This window comes from Mus pahari, chromosome 1 (genome assembly GCF_900095145.1).
Source record: "Mus pahari chromosome 1, PAHARI_EIJ_v1.1, whole genome shotgun sequence".
Lineage (NCBI taxonomy): Eukaryota > Metazoa > Chordata > Mammalia > Rodentia > Muridae > Mus > Mus pahari.
Genome location: NC_034590.1, coordinates 124,783,376 through 124,798,911, shown reverse-complemented (window position 1 = coordinate 124,798,911; position 15,536 = coordinate 124,783,376). Strand labels below are relative to the sequence as shown.

General features: G+C 38.7%; 1 protein-coding gene across 2 annotated transcripts in view; it reads right to left on the bottom strand.

The window, feature by feature from the left end:
• Nucleotides 1-939: 939 nt before the first annotated feature.
• Nucleotides 940-15,536, bottom strand: part of Lpxn (leupaxin) — a 33,416-nt gene continuing 18,819 nt past the window's right edge. For both annotated transcript variants that reach the window (XM_021208073.2, XM_029540439.1), the window contains exons 4-9: nt 12,792-12,891; nt 8,656-8,823; nt 7,743-7,916; nt 7,544-7,625; nt 2,027-2,175; nt 940-1,689 (exon numbers count right to left, since the gene is read on the bottom strand). In XM_021208073.2, the coding sequence (XP_021063732.1) occupies nt 1,420-1,689; nt 2,027-2,175; nt 7,544-7,625; nt 7,743-7,916; nt 8,656-8,823; nt 12,792-12,891 (943 nt within the window). In that variant the 3' untranslated portion in view covers nt 940-1,419. The remainder of the gene's footprint in view (nt 1,690-2,026; nt 2,176-7,543; nt 7,626-7,742; nt 7,917-8,655; nt 8,824-12,791; nt 12,892-15,536) is intronic.

The following is a 15,536-nucleotide window of genomic DNA, read 5'->3' as shown; positions in this document are numbered from 1 at the left end:
GATGGCTCCATATCTCTGTGACCTCCCATGGATGTCCCATTAATTGTTGCTACTTCTTTTTAACTCTCAAAACTCCACTTTTATTCATCCTATCAAAGGAGAATTCTTTTCTAAGAATTACTTCATTCATTTTAATTCTCTAAGAAGTACTATTCTCATGCCAATCTAAAAATAATGCATCAGTCCTATTTTAAAGGGTCACCTTCCAGTGAAGGTGTTTTTGCCTTTAATCTCAAAATCTAGGATTGTAAAAGTCTCTCTTTTTTGCTATATAAAAATAAACATGTAACTATTTTTAAGATTGTAGAAAGAAAATAAAGTACACCCATGCCCACTCCATGAGTGCCTTTCTTATAGAAGCATGGCTCTATGTACAGCCTATTTCATAAACAAACCAATAGTATCTAAGAAAGTCAAAGTCTTCAGTAACTTGTAAAATTTTCTATAAATTAAAGCATTTTCAAAGAACAAGTGTTTGTGACTTGGCTTTCCTGTCCAAACTAAAGGACCATCACTTCATCGTTTCTAACATCTTTCCTCAAAGAAGCTGTGCACAGACTTTGGCCATTTCTCTCCATGAGACAGTTTTGAGTTTAAAGGAGACACATCCTTCATTCTTCACTTTTAAAATGCGTTTGCAAGGTATTTAATGTATGGCCAGGCCTTTTTACATAAAGAAAATGATGAAAGCAAATTCTAAAAGCCTTGCTAGCTTCTAATGATCCAAAGATTTACCTCTGAAAAATAAAATGGCTAAAGACTCAGACTAACAGAAAGAGTTATGAACAATGGGTCTTCTCTGTTAGTGTCTTCTGATTGGAGGAGGGCAGTATCTGGTATATGCAAGGAAAAGAGAGAAAGAGTACACTGCAACTGCAAATAGTGGCTGCTCTTCTCTAACGTGGGAGCAGAACATTTATCTACCACATGAATATGACAGTGAGTCAAAAAAAACCACAAGCTGCTTTATTCATCACGTGTGTCAGTAAAAATACACTTCTGCTTAAAAAGCAAAATGCAGAGACACTAAGGGTTTAAGAGTATTGCGTGACCCCGGATAGCAAAGAGAGAGTAAAACCCTGTGGTTCACAACTGAAGATTTGAATGGAGCATCAGTGGGGGTAAAAGGTGAGAAAGAGAAAACCATCAGTGGAAAGAACTGTGCACATAAGAAATATACCTTCAGAGGATCTTGATAGCATGATCTAAATCTAAATGCAAATGCATAATTAAAAAGTAATGAGAAGCATCTTCAAAATTAAGGTTATATGCCTAGTAACATCTACAAAGGCCCTTATTTGTTCATTGTTTGTACTCTAGTAGCCCACTGAACAGAAGGCTGGGGACAGAATGTGTGCTCTTTCCTATCTTGGCCTCAGTTTTATAGGCAACATGAAGCAGATGTGGGTCAAAGGGGAACTACTGTGAAAAGAGCTTAGTGAAGCATTTTTCACAGTAGGTCTTGTTGTTCTGCTCCTTGAAGATGCCTTTTGGCAGCTGTGACAAGCAGAAAGCACACACGAAGTGCTCAGGATGAAATTTATGCCCCATGGCACTGATGCAGCGGCCAGTGATGGGCTGCCCACAGTCATGGCAGAGGGTCCCTCGGCGGTGATGGTAATGGAGTTCACAGAACGGACGGCCATCCAGTTCAAAGAAGGAGCCAGAAGAAAAACTACTGAAGCAGTCCTGAGGGTAGAGTGAACACAGACAAAGGAAATGCATGTCAAGTGATAATGCCACCAAATAAAATGTTTGTCTTCACAATTCCTGCCAGTTTTTTGATTTTACTCAGGTCCTTGACAAACAAAGGCTAGATTACCTTTTTTTTTTTTTCCCAAAGAGACCTGCAAAGGCCCATAATTGGTTCTGTGTGCTATTTTTCCTTTTAAAAAAAAATTACTACCAAGGAAACAGGGATTCCTCTCTTTAGACTAGAAACCATCGCACTAAGTAGAAACTAATCCTCTTAGGAGAGAAAACTCTTCAATTTTCCCTAAAACTGAAGGTAATTGCGCATACAAACCCCACACACAAAGCACTCTGGGTGCCAGACAGTGTTCATGGCTGAAAGGTAGTTTTCCAGCACTGGGCGGTTGCAGCCACCACACTTGGGTGAGAACATGGCTAAGAAATCCTTTCGGCAGTATGGTTTCTTGTCCTTCTCATGAAAGCCTGAAAAGATAAAATTAAAGCTGTAGTCTGAGTTCTTTAAAGCTACAATTAGAAGCAAATATAAGGTCGCTGTTATAACCTGTCACAACTTCAGTGTGCCCATGTTCAAAACAGAGATAAGTCAGGTGTCTTTCAGCATTGTTTCTGGGTTGCAGTCTCAATATCAGGGCTATTTCTTCTTAATCCCATGATACAAAGTGTTCCCTTGGCCAGAAGTTCTGTCCTGACATTGATACGACTGTGACTCAACTCAAATGGTCGTCTTCTCAGAAGCACTGATCCTGTCCTTCTTTGTCAATTCGTCTGTCTTCATTATCTTTATAACACTTAAGTGTTTATCTTAAGTCATTTTAGTCTGCCTTCCCTCACTCAACTAGATACCATTACCCCTCCCCATATTTAAAATAAAATAATACTAAAGAGTAATCATCTTTGATAAGCTACTCATAACCAACTAGTCAATGGAGGAGATGAAATTCACATACCCTGACTTAAATGCATCCTAAACATGACCTCATCCTAAACATGAACTGATAGGTCAACTAAGTGTGAATACCCTAACCAAAACTGTGTAATATGAGAACACACTCTATACCTCAACAGTCTAGTGGAATGCAACAAGGTGTGTTTAGTGAATTGCTTAAGCTGCCTACTCACTAAACATTCTAGAAATGTCCTGTGATCATAGTAGCCAGATCACAAAACTGTAATAGCATGTTAAGGGTATGATCTAAATCAGATGGCTGCTGGTTTTGCTCTTAGTTCTTGTCACTGCTGAATGCAGCTTGCTTCACTCAATTAAACTTTCTTTTCAGAAATGGGTGAGTTGCAAAAATTACAAGACCTATGGACCTAGGACTCCAAACAACTTATTTCACCTGTCCTGTGTTACTCCTCTGAACTCCAAAGGGGCAATTTACTTTTATCTCTCTTTCTTTGCTGACCCATTGAAGAGAGATTTAGAGTCTAAGGGAAACTGAATGTCAAATCCCTTGCTACTTAAGAAAAAAAAAAAAAAAGGCATCTTCCTTGCTTTTGTATAGCACAGCTTTCTTTTTTTTAACTTTCAGCATGCTTCACTCACTGAAAAACTTAATAAAATGCAGATTGGTAGATGCTCCCTGCTCCCCCCAACTCTGGCTAGTTTTTTATTCAGTGTTTCTGGGATAGTACTGAAGATTTTGCATTTTTAACATGCCCCCAAGTGATGTAAATTGGTATTTCTTAAGAAAGCTGCAAGACAATGCACCTAACCTAGGTATGACCTCCATTTAGAAATCTTCAGAGCAGTTGGTCTCCAGAGTGAGACAGTAGGGGAGTAAAAGCCTCCATTTCAACTTGCATAAGTCTCAGGAGGAGAATCAAAGCAACCCACCAAACTTGCTATAATGTTACAACACATAGTAACCCAATAAATTGGGAAAGTTTCAGCATTACTGTCCCTAAGGCTCTCACCGGGTCCAATTACCTCAAGAGAATGAATGAGAGACACTGACAATTAAAAGTACCACAGAGAGAGGAGGGTGTTTTCACTCTAGTGTGACTCTTAGCCAAGGGGGAAATTAGAGAGCACCTGCATGGCCTGGATAATGAACAATTAAAAAGAAAGATGTAGGCACTGAGGACATAGTCCCCTAGGAAGGATGCTAAGGACCAATGCTTTTAGAAACTTGAGTCTTAAAGAGGGATTCTCTGAACTGAGGAAAAATGTGGATGAACTTAATTTCCCAGGAGGCTTCATAGTTAAACTGTTATTATTGATGTTCTGTATGTGACTATGTAGCTTGGAATAAAAGTCAGGATGCCATCTAATTAATGGACTGACCATATGGCAGGAGACGCATTTACAAGAAAGCCAGGAAAAAGAATAGAACTATAACCCCCAAAAAGAGCTTCTAACTAGTAAATAGTCCCTTTGCCATGTGCCTTCATTAATAGATATTTTCAGTGTAGTTTCATGCTTATTTCAAATCACAATGACCTAATCAACTTTGTCAGGTTATGAGGAGCCCAACTCAAGAACAATTAAACTAGATATGTTTTGCAGTCATCCTAAAGGGTGGGCATTTTTCTTTTGTACAAAAGTATGGATGTGCTTTAAAAGTGCCTTTACTTGTTTCCAGGCAATTTCTACATCATCAATACCAATGGACACCCTCTCCTTAAAGGTCATCGATGAGAAATCAAAATACAAATCCAACTTAGGGAATTTCTGAGTTTATTGGGTTTATATAGTGTGATTAACCCTGGAGAAGCCACCTCACCAGAAAGTCTCCCTGAACATGGATAACAACTTCCCTATAGCTGCATAGATGGAATTCCCTCTAATCTTACACACACTGTATTTTCTAGCACCTCCTGAGAACATGAGACCATGTACCCCTAGATCAGAATCACACTCAGCTAGCCAGGAAGTAATCATCCTTAGCCCTTCCTTCTATGAAGAAATATCAATAATCAACAAGCTCAATTAGTGTCTCAAGCAAGTTAGCCATCCCTGCTCAGATGAAAATGATGGCTATTATGGTTAGAGGAAAGCATTCTGCAACAGATAATATACATTTAATGGATATTTATTAATTAATTCTATTTTATTCTCATATTTCTATTTCTATTTATACATGAAAATATGACATATTTTAGTATGATTTAGATTACCCCAGTAAAAATGTTGCTTAACTAAAGTGGAATATAGAAGTGAAAGACACACTGATTTATTAAGTACATTGAACAAATTCCAATGAACAGGCAAACCACTATAAAGAACTTCATTAATACATTATGTCAGTGATATTGTATCAGGCTCTATTGTCTGATAAAGTGTAACAAATTGTTACTAAGAAAGTAACATGTTCTAGTAACAGGAAAAGAATTGAGTGTTAGTCAAAGAGCAGTTAAAATCTGTATGCAGAAGTGTTTCTAGTTAGAATTTAGGGCAGATGCCTTGGTCAATAAAGTGCTTGCCTTGTAAACACAAGACAATGAACTCAGATACTCAGAACCACCAAACAGACAAACAGAGAAACAAAGCAGCCATAGTGACACTGAGACACACATATCTGTAATCTCAGAACTGTGAAGCGGAGACAATTGCTATCTTGGGGCTTAATAGACAAACAGACAATTCTACCTGGCAAGCTTTCAGACCTTACCTCAAACACAAACAAACAAGGCAGCTGAGGGGTGACACCTGAGGTTGCCCTCAGCATCTATGTGCATGTGTATACTTGGGAGGGTTAGGGAAGAGGATCAGGAGTCATCATCTTCGGACATGGTAAGTCTGAAGCCCACCTGAGCTATATGGCACTCAGCTCCAAAATCAAAACAAAAGAAAAAGAGGGTGGGGAATCAAGACAATTCAGGAAAAAAAATCTTTACAAGCAGCTAAAAGTAGGTCACATAGAAAAGATAAAAATGGCTGGTGAGATGGCTTGGGGTCAATGAGGACCTATGTTCAATCACTGGGGCCCACGTGGCAGCAAAGACTAACTCACACTTGTTGTCTTCTGACCTCGACATGTGCATCATAGCATGCTCAAATTCACACACAAAACAAAAATGCAATAAAAATGTGGATATTATAAAAAATGAGAATAAAATCTTAATGAAAACCTTTCAACTATGGAAGAGGAATTCAGTCTTAAGAATGCAAACAGTCCCTCCTATTTATTTACATAATTCCCTTAGACAGCAACTTAAGGGCAGTGACAGGATAAAAACATGTAAGGAATCATCTAAATTATAAAAGAATCAGAAAAAAAGATGGGAGGGGATGTCACAATAAAATATCGGTAAGAGTTTTGTTTGTTGTTACATAAATTACAGGAGTGGCTCCTAACATGACAGAGCTAAGACTGAAAGGAACACCCATTCCACTGTTGGGTCCTCAGCATAAGCACTTTAGGAACTGAATGCAAAGTTCAGGACAAGATTGGTTCAAAGTCTCAAAAGCCATTGAACAATCAGATGCCCCACCCTGTCACAAAACACAGGGATTACCTGAAAGGATTTAGTAGAGACTCAGGGTGCTATAGCACACCTATGAACTAAGTCAAGTTCTCCACAGGCAGGAGGGAAATGCAATTAAGAAAAGCTGTCTACAAAGTGAGTTCCAGGACAGCCAGGGCTATACAGAGAAACCCTGTCTCAAAAGAAAGAAAGAAAGAAAGAAAGAAAGAAAGAAAGAAAGAAAGAAAGAAAGAAAGAAAGAAAGAAAGAAAGAAAGAAAGAAAGAAAGGCAAAGCAAGGCAAAGCAAAGCTGGCAAATGATGGCCCCCTGCCCCTGCCCACCCTGACCTGCTTAAACTCAGTGTGTCAAAAATCAAACCAACCAGCAAACAAACAAACACCAAAAAAAAACTAAAAAGTTCTCCCAAATCAACAACAAAAAGTCATCAGAGTGAAAAGGGTTCTTTTCAGAAGGAATCGGGTAAAGTGAGGCAGAAGAGAGATTGAGGAGGGAGGTTATAGATTATAGGGGTCAGGACACACATTGTACATATATGGAGTTAGCAGAGAACACAAAGGATCTGAAGAGAAAAGTAGCAACAGCAGTTTCCGGAGATGATTTGGAGAGAAGAACCAGAATGACTGCTGCTTAGCAGGAAGACAGAAAGCATTTCAGGTTGGAGCAGGAGGGTTGGCCTCTCTTGCCAGATCACTGATAAAATAAAATGAACCAGATATATTATCGGATACAGCTGTGTTTTGAAAAGGATCTCACAGTTCTATCAGGTAAATTAGTGATAAGGATATCGAAAACTAAGCTAAAGGAAAGAAACTCAAATGCTGACTCCAAGGGGAAACAATGGGTTCATGTATTTAAGTGATACAGACACATTGTGTGGGGGGTGGGGTGGGTGCATGTTTGTGTGAGTAGAGCATGCATGTATATGGGTCATGACAATCTTGGGTGGCAGTCCTCTCTTTCCATGGTTGAGACAGTCTCTTGGTTGCAGAGGCTGGCTGGCCTTCAGGCTTCCAGGGATTCTCCAGTTTCCACCTCACATCCCTGTTGAACACCTGCTGTCCCAGGCATGTGCTCCAGGCCTAGCTCTTAAGCATGTCCTAGGGATTCAGACTCAGGCCTTCTTCATATTGGTGCAGCAAATGCTTCACCTACCAAGTTATCTACTGAGGCCACAGTCTGCTTTTAAATGATGAATTTCCACTTCTTTAATTTAAAAAAAATCAATATAAATAAAACTTAGTAATGTTGGGGAAAGGTACAGAGATGGCATCTAGGTGTGAAATGGACTTGTAAGTGACAGTACTGAAAACCAAAACTCAGCAGACAGCAGTCCCCAAGGAACAGTACTGTAGACCTTCCCATCTCCCTTTCTTGCAATTGGCTGTAGCCCTCTCCTACCTTCTGCACCAAATACCTCTCCACAGTGAGAGCAGAAGAAGTGCTCTGGGTGCCATGTCTTGTTCATTGCTGTCAGCACTTTCTGAAAATAAGGAATGCAGAGAGGTATTAGGCAGCTTCGGAGTTGTAAAGCATACCCAGGGCTCTTCATACATGGTCAGACACTGCATAGAAGCTGTCAGGGTGGGGCTTCACTTACATCTGTGATGGGAGCAGCACAGTAGGCACAGCGTGGAGAGAACAGGTGGTGGTAGTCTTTTGAGCAGTAGGCCAGGCCACTCCGCTCAAAGAAGGGACTGGAGCCAAGCTCCTCCTTGCAGTGAGTGCAGACAAAGTGCTCTGGGTGCCAGGATTGCCCCAGAGCATGGATCACCTAGGAACAACATAAAGCATCATGGCAGTGCAGCAGGATGCACCTCTAGAGGGCACTCTGCATGCTGCATTTCATATAGACAACACCTCCTGGGTCATACAATTACAAGGCTCAGACCTAGGTTGCACTAAGACCATCCAAGACCATGCTTAAAGGGTATTAAAAGGGATATAATAACCAGACTGATCAAGAAGCCAAGCGGATACTACTCCTCAGATCTGAACTCCTTGTTTTTCATCCTTCTGGAGTCAGATCAGAAAGCCCTGTATCATGGTGTTGGTGATAATGATTCAGAGTAAGTCCCAGTATCTCTAATTTAAAGTTACATTTAGCTGAAATTGCATGGAGTAAATTTAAATCCAAGAATGTCTGAAGAAAGGCACATATGGTAATCTCAGTAGTGGCAGTGAACAAAAATGATTAGGAATTGAAACGCAGAAGCTAGACTGTTCTGGACTCAAATTTTCCCTTTGCTTCTTACTTACTAGACCTTGGTCTTGCCAGTCAATGTCACTGAGCTCTTGACTTCCTTGCTTTTGCAAATGGTACTCTAATAAAACTTCCTTAACAGGTTGATTCAAGTATTAAAAGCAGGAATATTTATGAAACACTCAGTTCATATTACTGTAAGCAGTCAGTGACTGGTAACAAGTACTCCAACATCTTATAAGTAGAAAGAGCCATCCTTGGACACCCACAAACACAGATGCTATTGGTCTGACATCCAAGATCACCCCACCTTCCCAGCAATTGGCTTCTGACAGGAAGCACAGTAGCCCTTGGGGACTGTGGCAATCCCAAGATCTTGGAGTTCTTGTTCCAAGTCCCCCAGCATCGAGTCCAGAGACGCCTTGTGATCCTGCTGATCTGGCAAGGGTTTCCTGCTGGTGTCTGCTTTCACTGAAACCTGGGACAAGGAAAAAACCACAAAGAGAAATCACCCCGTGTTCACCTTTCTTTTTGACATCTGCTATACAACCTATCAGTTCACTTCCAGTCTTGTCTTCCCCTAATCTTCCTTCAAGGTGCTGGAGACACCCAACATGAACATGAATAAAAACACTTTTATTTCTACTTCATTTCAAATTCCTTGGCAAAAAATGATATCTGATTTGTCATTTCTTTGTAAATCTTTTGGCTGCCAAAAAATTGAGTGTATGAAGATTAGTCTTTGTGGCTCTTACAGTGGCCCAGGTAAAAACTAGCTATTTCTTCCTTTTATTTAATTATTTATTGCCAAACACCTAATTTGTTCCACTCAGCATTCTAAGAACTTACTATAAAGCAATATATAAAAATACTGAGTTTCTAATCTCATGGAATTTTCATCTATGAATGGCAGGTAATAAACGTGCTGCACGTCAGATAAAGAAAAGCTGTAGGTTATGAGATTGATGTGCTCGAATGTAGTGTGATGAGTACCAGTTGTCTTAGGACAGTTACCTCTGAGGAAGCATACTAGAGCATACTTGAGCATACATACTCAAGAATCCAGAAATACTGGCATTAGTGAGATTGTCACTCAAAAGAGAGAAAAGGCCCAAATGATAAAACAATTTGCATATTAAAAGAAAAGTTACAAGATGAACAGAGCCAGAGCAGAAGGACTAGGACTGAACACACAGAAGAAAAGGAAAAAATGGAGGAAGGTGAAGATTATCTAGGTCCTTTACAGAAAAAGTTTGACTCATTTAACAAGGTTATGAATGTGACTGGCATGCAGTTAATCTGAGACTGAGGAAAGTGGATGTGGAGGAATACTTGGTAATTATTTCTGTGGTATTTAAGGCCAGTTAAGAGAGAGGGTAGTGAGACAACCTATGGATTGAATTTATTCTAACACAGAAACAAACCAATTAGTATAAATCATTCAAGCCAGTTTAACACACACACACACACACACACACACACACACACACACACACACACACACACCACGTTCTCCCTTCAACATTTCATGTCCTTTTCATCATGGGCTGCTGCTATCATCTATCTACTTAATGATTATCTTATCAGATAGATACACTGTCTCTCCACTGCCTCCCCATCAATTTTTTAACATCCATCAAATAGACATTCAAAGCTTCACACCCAACTACCCTCACTTTGTCTTCCCAATTGCATTTTCTATTTCACAATTAAAAGCCTTATCGTTGAAGTGGTCAGGCTCCCAACATTCTCCTGAACAGTTTGGACAATATCTGCCTGCAGGCCTCTGGTCATTCAGTCTCCACTGTCTGGAATAGCCTCATATTATTTTACCATGCAAATGATTATTTCCCTCAAAAATATTGATCCTTAAACAAAATTCTTTCCTCTGTTTTATATAATAGAGTTTAGTGTTTGTAGGGTATCTATTCACAGGGTTAATATCTAGAGATACCAAAATAGTTACTAATTTTACACATGAAAAATAACTAAGTAAAAATATTCTTCACAGATCAAAAACTCAGGGAACAGCAGAAGCTAGCGAGGATGTGGAGAAAGAGGAACACTCCTCCATTGCTGGTGGGATTGCAAGCTGGTACAACCACTCTGGAAATCAGTTTGGCAGTTCCTCAGAAAACTGGACATAGTACTACCTGAGGATCCAGCAATACCTCTCCTGAGCATATACCCAGAAGATGTTCCAACTTGTAATAAGGACACATGCTCCACTATGTTCATAGCAGCCTTATTTATAATAGCCAGAAGCTGGAAAGAACCCAGATGTCCTTCAACAGAGGAATGAATACAGAAAATGTGGTATATTTACACAATGGAGTACTACTCAGCTATTAAAAACAATGAATTTATGAAGTTCTTAGACAAATGGATGGATCTGGAGGATATTATCTTGAGTGAGGTAACTCAACCACAAAAGAGCACAATGATATGCACTCACTGATAAGTGAGTATTAGCCCAGAAGCTCAGAATACCCAAGATACAATTTGCAAAACACATGAAACTCAAGAAAAAGGAAGACCAAAGTGTGGATACTACGATCCTTCTTAGAAGGGGGAACAAAATACTCATGGAAGGAGTTACAAAGTTCGGAGCAAAGACTGAAGGGATGACCATCCAGAGATTGCCCTACCTGGGGATCCATCCCATAAACAACCACCAAACCCAGACACTATGGCAGATGCCAACAAGATTTTGCTGACAAGAACCTGATATAGCTGTCTCCTGAGAGGCTCTGCCAGTGCCTGGCAAATACAGAAGTGGATGCTCAAAGTCATCCATTGAACGGAGCACAGGGTCCCCAATGAAGGAGCTAGAGAAAGTACCCAAGGAGCTGAAGGCATTTGCAGTCCCATAGGAGGAACAACAATATGAACTAAGCAGTACTGCCAGAGCTCCCTGGGACCAAAAACTACCAATCAAAGAAATCACATAGTGGGACTTGTGTTTCTAACTGCATATGTAGCAGAGGATGGCCTAGTCAGTCATTAATGGGAGGACAGGCCTTTGGTTTTGTGAAGGTTCTATGCCCCAGTGTAGGGGAATGCCAGGACCAGGAATCAGGAGTGGGCGGGTTGGGGAACAGGGGAGGGTGATAGGGAATTTTGGACAGAAAAATAGGAAAGGAGATAACATTTTGAGATGTAAATAAATAAAATATCTAATAAAAAGAAAATCCTCAAGACAAACATAAAAATGTATTCTTCACATCTACATCTTTTTGCTTGCATATTCTAAAATACTTCTGGATACATATGTAAGCTGCAGTACATTCTGACGACCAGCAGGGGGCACAATGGGACAATCTAAGACATGACATGGAACTGGTTTTACTGTATTTTTGTACTTTTGGGTTTTATACAATATATGTGGATTATTTTTAAAACATACATTGTACGTTAAATTTTCAATATACCAAGATTTAAATCAACGAGAAAACAAAGCATAAATTTCCTAATGATTGTTGTTCTAGCATTGTTAAGTATGCAGTACAAAGTGTCAATGCACTCAACTTTAGCGTAGATGTTAGCTAACTGTAGAGTATTAGCCATCAGAGAGCCTCGTCTGTAACATTCATTCATCCTTCCCTCCAACAACTATGTGTTGTTACTGTGCTAGGGCGCTGAGCAGGATCTTGAGTTTCATGTCTTGTCCTTACTCCCCTCTATCACACACATTTTAAGTCTCCTTTAAACATTGCATACTGATTTCATGGATATGCATCCTAACTTCCAATGAGATTTAAAATGGTTAGATCTCTGTATTAGGAATTCTAGATCTACTTCCTTGATAAATGCTTAAGGCTCCTTATCTGGTTTCTGCTTACTGCCAGGATGCATGAGCTTGCCATTTTCACTCTAAAGACAAGAACAAAGAGCAGATTTTATCTCGGTATAGGTTCAGAACTTATCCTTCATACCTTGGCCTCCCTTGCTCCATCGCAGCCTGCCCATTGATCTCTTTGTCCTGTTCAGGCATGTGTCTTTAACAACCCTTCTGCATGATCATGTCTTAGGTGCAATCTTTGCCCTTGGGATTTTCCAACTCTTATCAATATGTATCTAGGCCTCATCTATTCTTCAAGTGTCCATTCTAACTCCTGACACAACTCTTCTGATAAACTCTGCTTAACCTCTCAAAATCTCTCGGCTTTAGTCCACTCATTGGAAAATCACCATCCTTTTATTCTATAAATACTGCAGAGTTCTATGACTGTACCAAGAACAACTCGAGATCCTCCAGATCAAGGCCTGTGACATTGTACCATGTTATCTCTCATGCACAAATGAGTTTCTCCACTGAATTAAATATAGTCAAAGAAAATGGACACCACCTTAAAATTCCCAAGCAGGGGATGAAGACTGACCATTAGCAAGCTAACTTGGTGCCTCTCTGGAACTCAGAGACTTCTTAATTCAGGCAGTACCCACCTTGGCCTGCATTTCACTCAGGTGGGCCATGAGTTCATCCAACTGAGCAGCTGCTGAGGTTTTGGGAGGTGGTGCTGATTCCTTTGGCTCTTGGACCTCACTACAGATAGAATAAGAAAAAGCAAAAAATCAAATAAATATTAAGTCACATATAACATACCAGAGGATGCAATTTTACATATTAATCTATTTGATATGAATCTAAAAAGCAGACACAGGAAATATTTTAAGTATAGCTATTACTCTAAATTTTTAAATAAGGCCTCTCTGTATTGTATATCTGTTTCATTTTGGTCCCCTAAATAAATAAATATATGCATGCATACACACATGAATACATGCATGCATACATATATAACCTATTTCTTTTCAAGTGTATAAAGAAAAGCATTGGACATGGCTACAATTAATAGAGTATAAGAAACTTCAGAACAGAGCTGTAAAGCCATAGCATGTATTTTAATAGAGAAATTTAAAATTATAAGTCATAACCAAGAGAGTTTTAAAGATAACCAAGAAACCTGAATTGTTCTAAAGATGACTAACAGTCATCAGGTATTCAAAAGGTTCTCAAACTCATTATTCATCGGGAAAATGAAAAGCAATGTTACTATGAGATAGTCCTTCATACCCAATACAGCCTGAGGCAAATGCTGGCAAAAGTAAGGAGAACTGAAACCACAGTAAACTTCCAGTGGCATGCAGGTTGGTGTAGTCACCATGAGAAACAATATGAAGGCTTCCAAAGAAATGAAGAATAGAACTGTCATATGACCCAGCAGTCCCTCTCTGCTGTGAAGGAAATGAAACTGGCACATAGTAAAGAAGTATGTGACCCTATGTTTCTCACAATGTTATTTACATAGCCAAGATATGTAAATAACCAAATTATCTGTGGAGGAGTAAATTAATTAGGACAGTTAAACTATAATGGATGACATAAACACTGAAATATAATTTGGCCTTAGAGAAGAAGCAGATCATGATTTTTGACTCAACATAGATGAGCCTAAAGGACATTGCATAAAATTAAATAAAGATAAAATATTGCATGATTGTACATACATGCTTATATGTGGAATGTAAAAAAGATTAAATACATAGAAATATAAAACAAAACAATGGTTTCTAGGAGCAAGAAATGGGGAAGGAACTGAACTGTATGCCAGAGGACCCAAAGTAGTAGATATGTGTTTAGAGATCTAAAAATGTACAAGTTGGGGTTTATAGGTAATAAAATTGTACATATTTGAGATTACTACTAAATGTGAAAATGTGCATATTTGGTTCATTACATCACCTTAAGCACATTAACAATAACCTCGGAGTCACCAATAATTCATCAGTGTTGCATTACGGACAGAAATCAATAAAGCATTTCCCATTGGTGTCATTTAACCAGGAGAGAGCCTAGGTTTGAATTCTCTACTTTGCTCTCCTCATGTCTTCCATCATTCTTAACAAAGTGCATTCGCTGTGTACTTTTTCTTTCTTTCTTTCTTTCTTTCTTTCTTTCTTTCTTTCTTTCTTTCTTTCTTTTTAAAAATTATTTATTTTATGTATGTAAGTACACTGTTGCTGTCTTCAGAGCCACCAGAAGAGGGCATCAACCATTACAAATGGTTGTGAGCTACCCTGTGGTTGCTGGGAATTGAACTCAGAACCTCTGGAATAGAAGCCAGTGCTCTCACCCACTGAGCCAGCTCGTCAGCCCTACTGTGTATTTCTTAAATATCACAGAAAGCACTGTGTGTGAGGAAAGAATGGGAAATGCTGTACAGAAATCTGCAATAGAGGTTTACAAGGATGAAGTCATAACTCAAACTGACCTCAAATGACCCAGATAATAAGCACAAACCAATACTATCCAACAATATCCATATGTTTTGTTTAACTTTTTTGTTATGTTTTCAGCAAATGATTATCATAACAAACGTGGATGCATTACTGTTGGGTCAGGAAGTTGATTTGAGAAAGCCAAGGCAAGTGAGGTTGGTTGTGACATTGTTCTCTTAAAAGCTAATTAAACAAGTAGCCTGAATATACAGCTGGAAAGCAGTTTTATGTGACCTTGAAGTCTATTTTTAACTGTCAAGTCCAGCAGAAGTTATAGTCTTTTGTGTGTAAGAGATACTTTTATCAAAATGAATTGTCACTAAAGTAAGCATTCATTACCTATATGTATGCTGAATAATATATTGTAAGCATTGATAATATATATTGTAAGCATTAATATATTGTATTATATTAATATATTAATATAATATATTGAATAGTATATTGTAAGCATTGATTGTGCATTCGCTCTGTATTTCTTTCTTTTTTTTTTTTTTAGAATTATTTATTTTATTTTATGTAAGTACACTGTTGCTGTCTTCAGAGTCACCAGAAGAGGGCATCAACCATTACAGATGGTTGTGAGCCATTACCATTATTAATAAATTTATTATTTATTAATAATAAATCAAAGAGGAGGTCCACATTAAATAGAGATGTATACTATGTGTCACTTTCCCCCTTTAAATTCAATAAAATTCCATACAAATTCCAGAAGAATTACTTGAGCTATCAATAAGATTACATTAAATTTATGGGCTAGAACACCCAAGAGAAAACTTTTAAGGTTTAAAAGGCTAAGCATGTGGAAACACTTTTGTTATCCTTACAACTTCAAGACAGAAGCAGGCAGGTTGCTATGAGTTCCAGATCAGCCATAGATATACAGACACTATCTCAAAAATAACA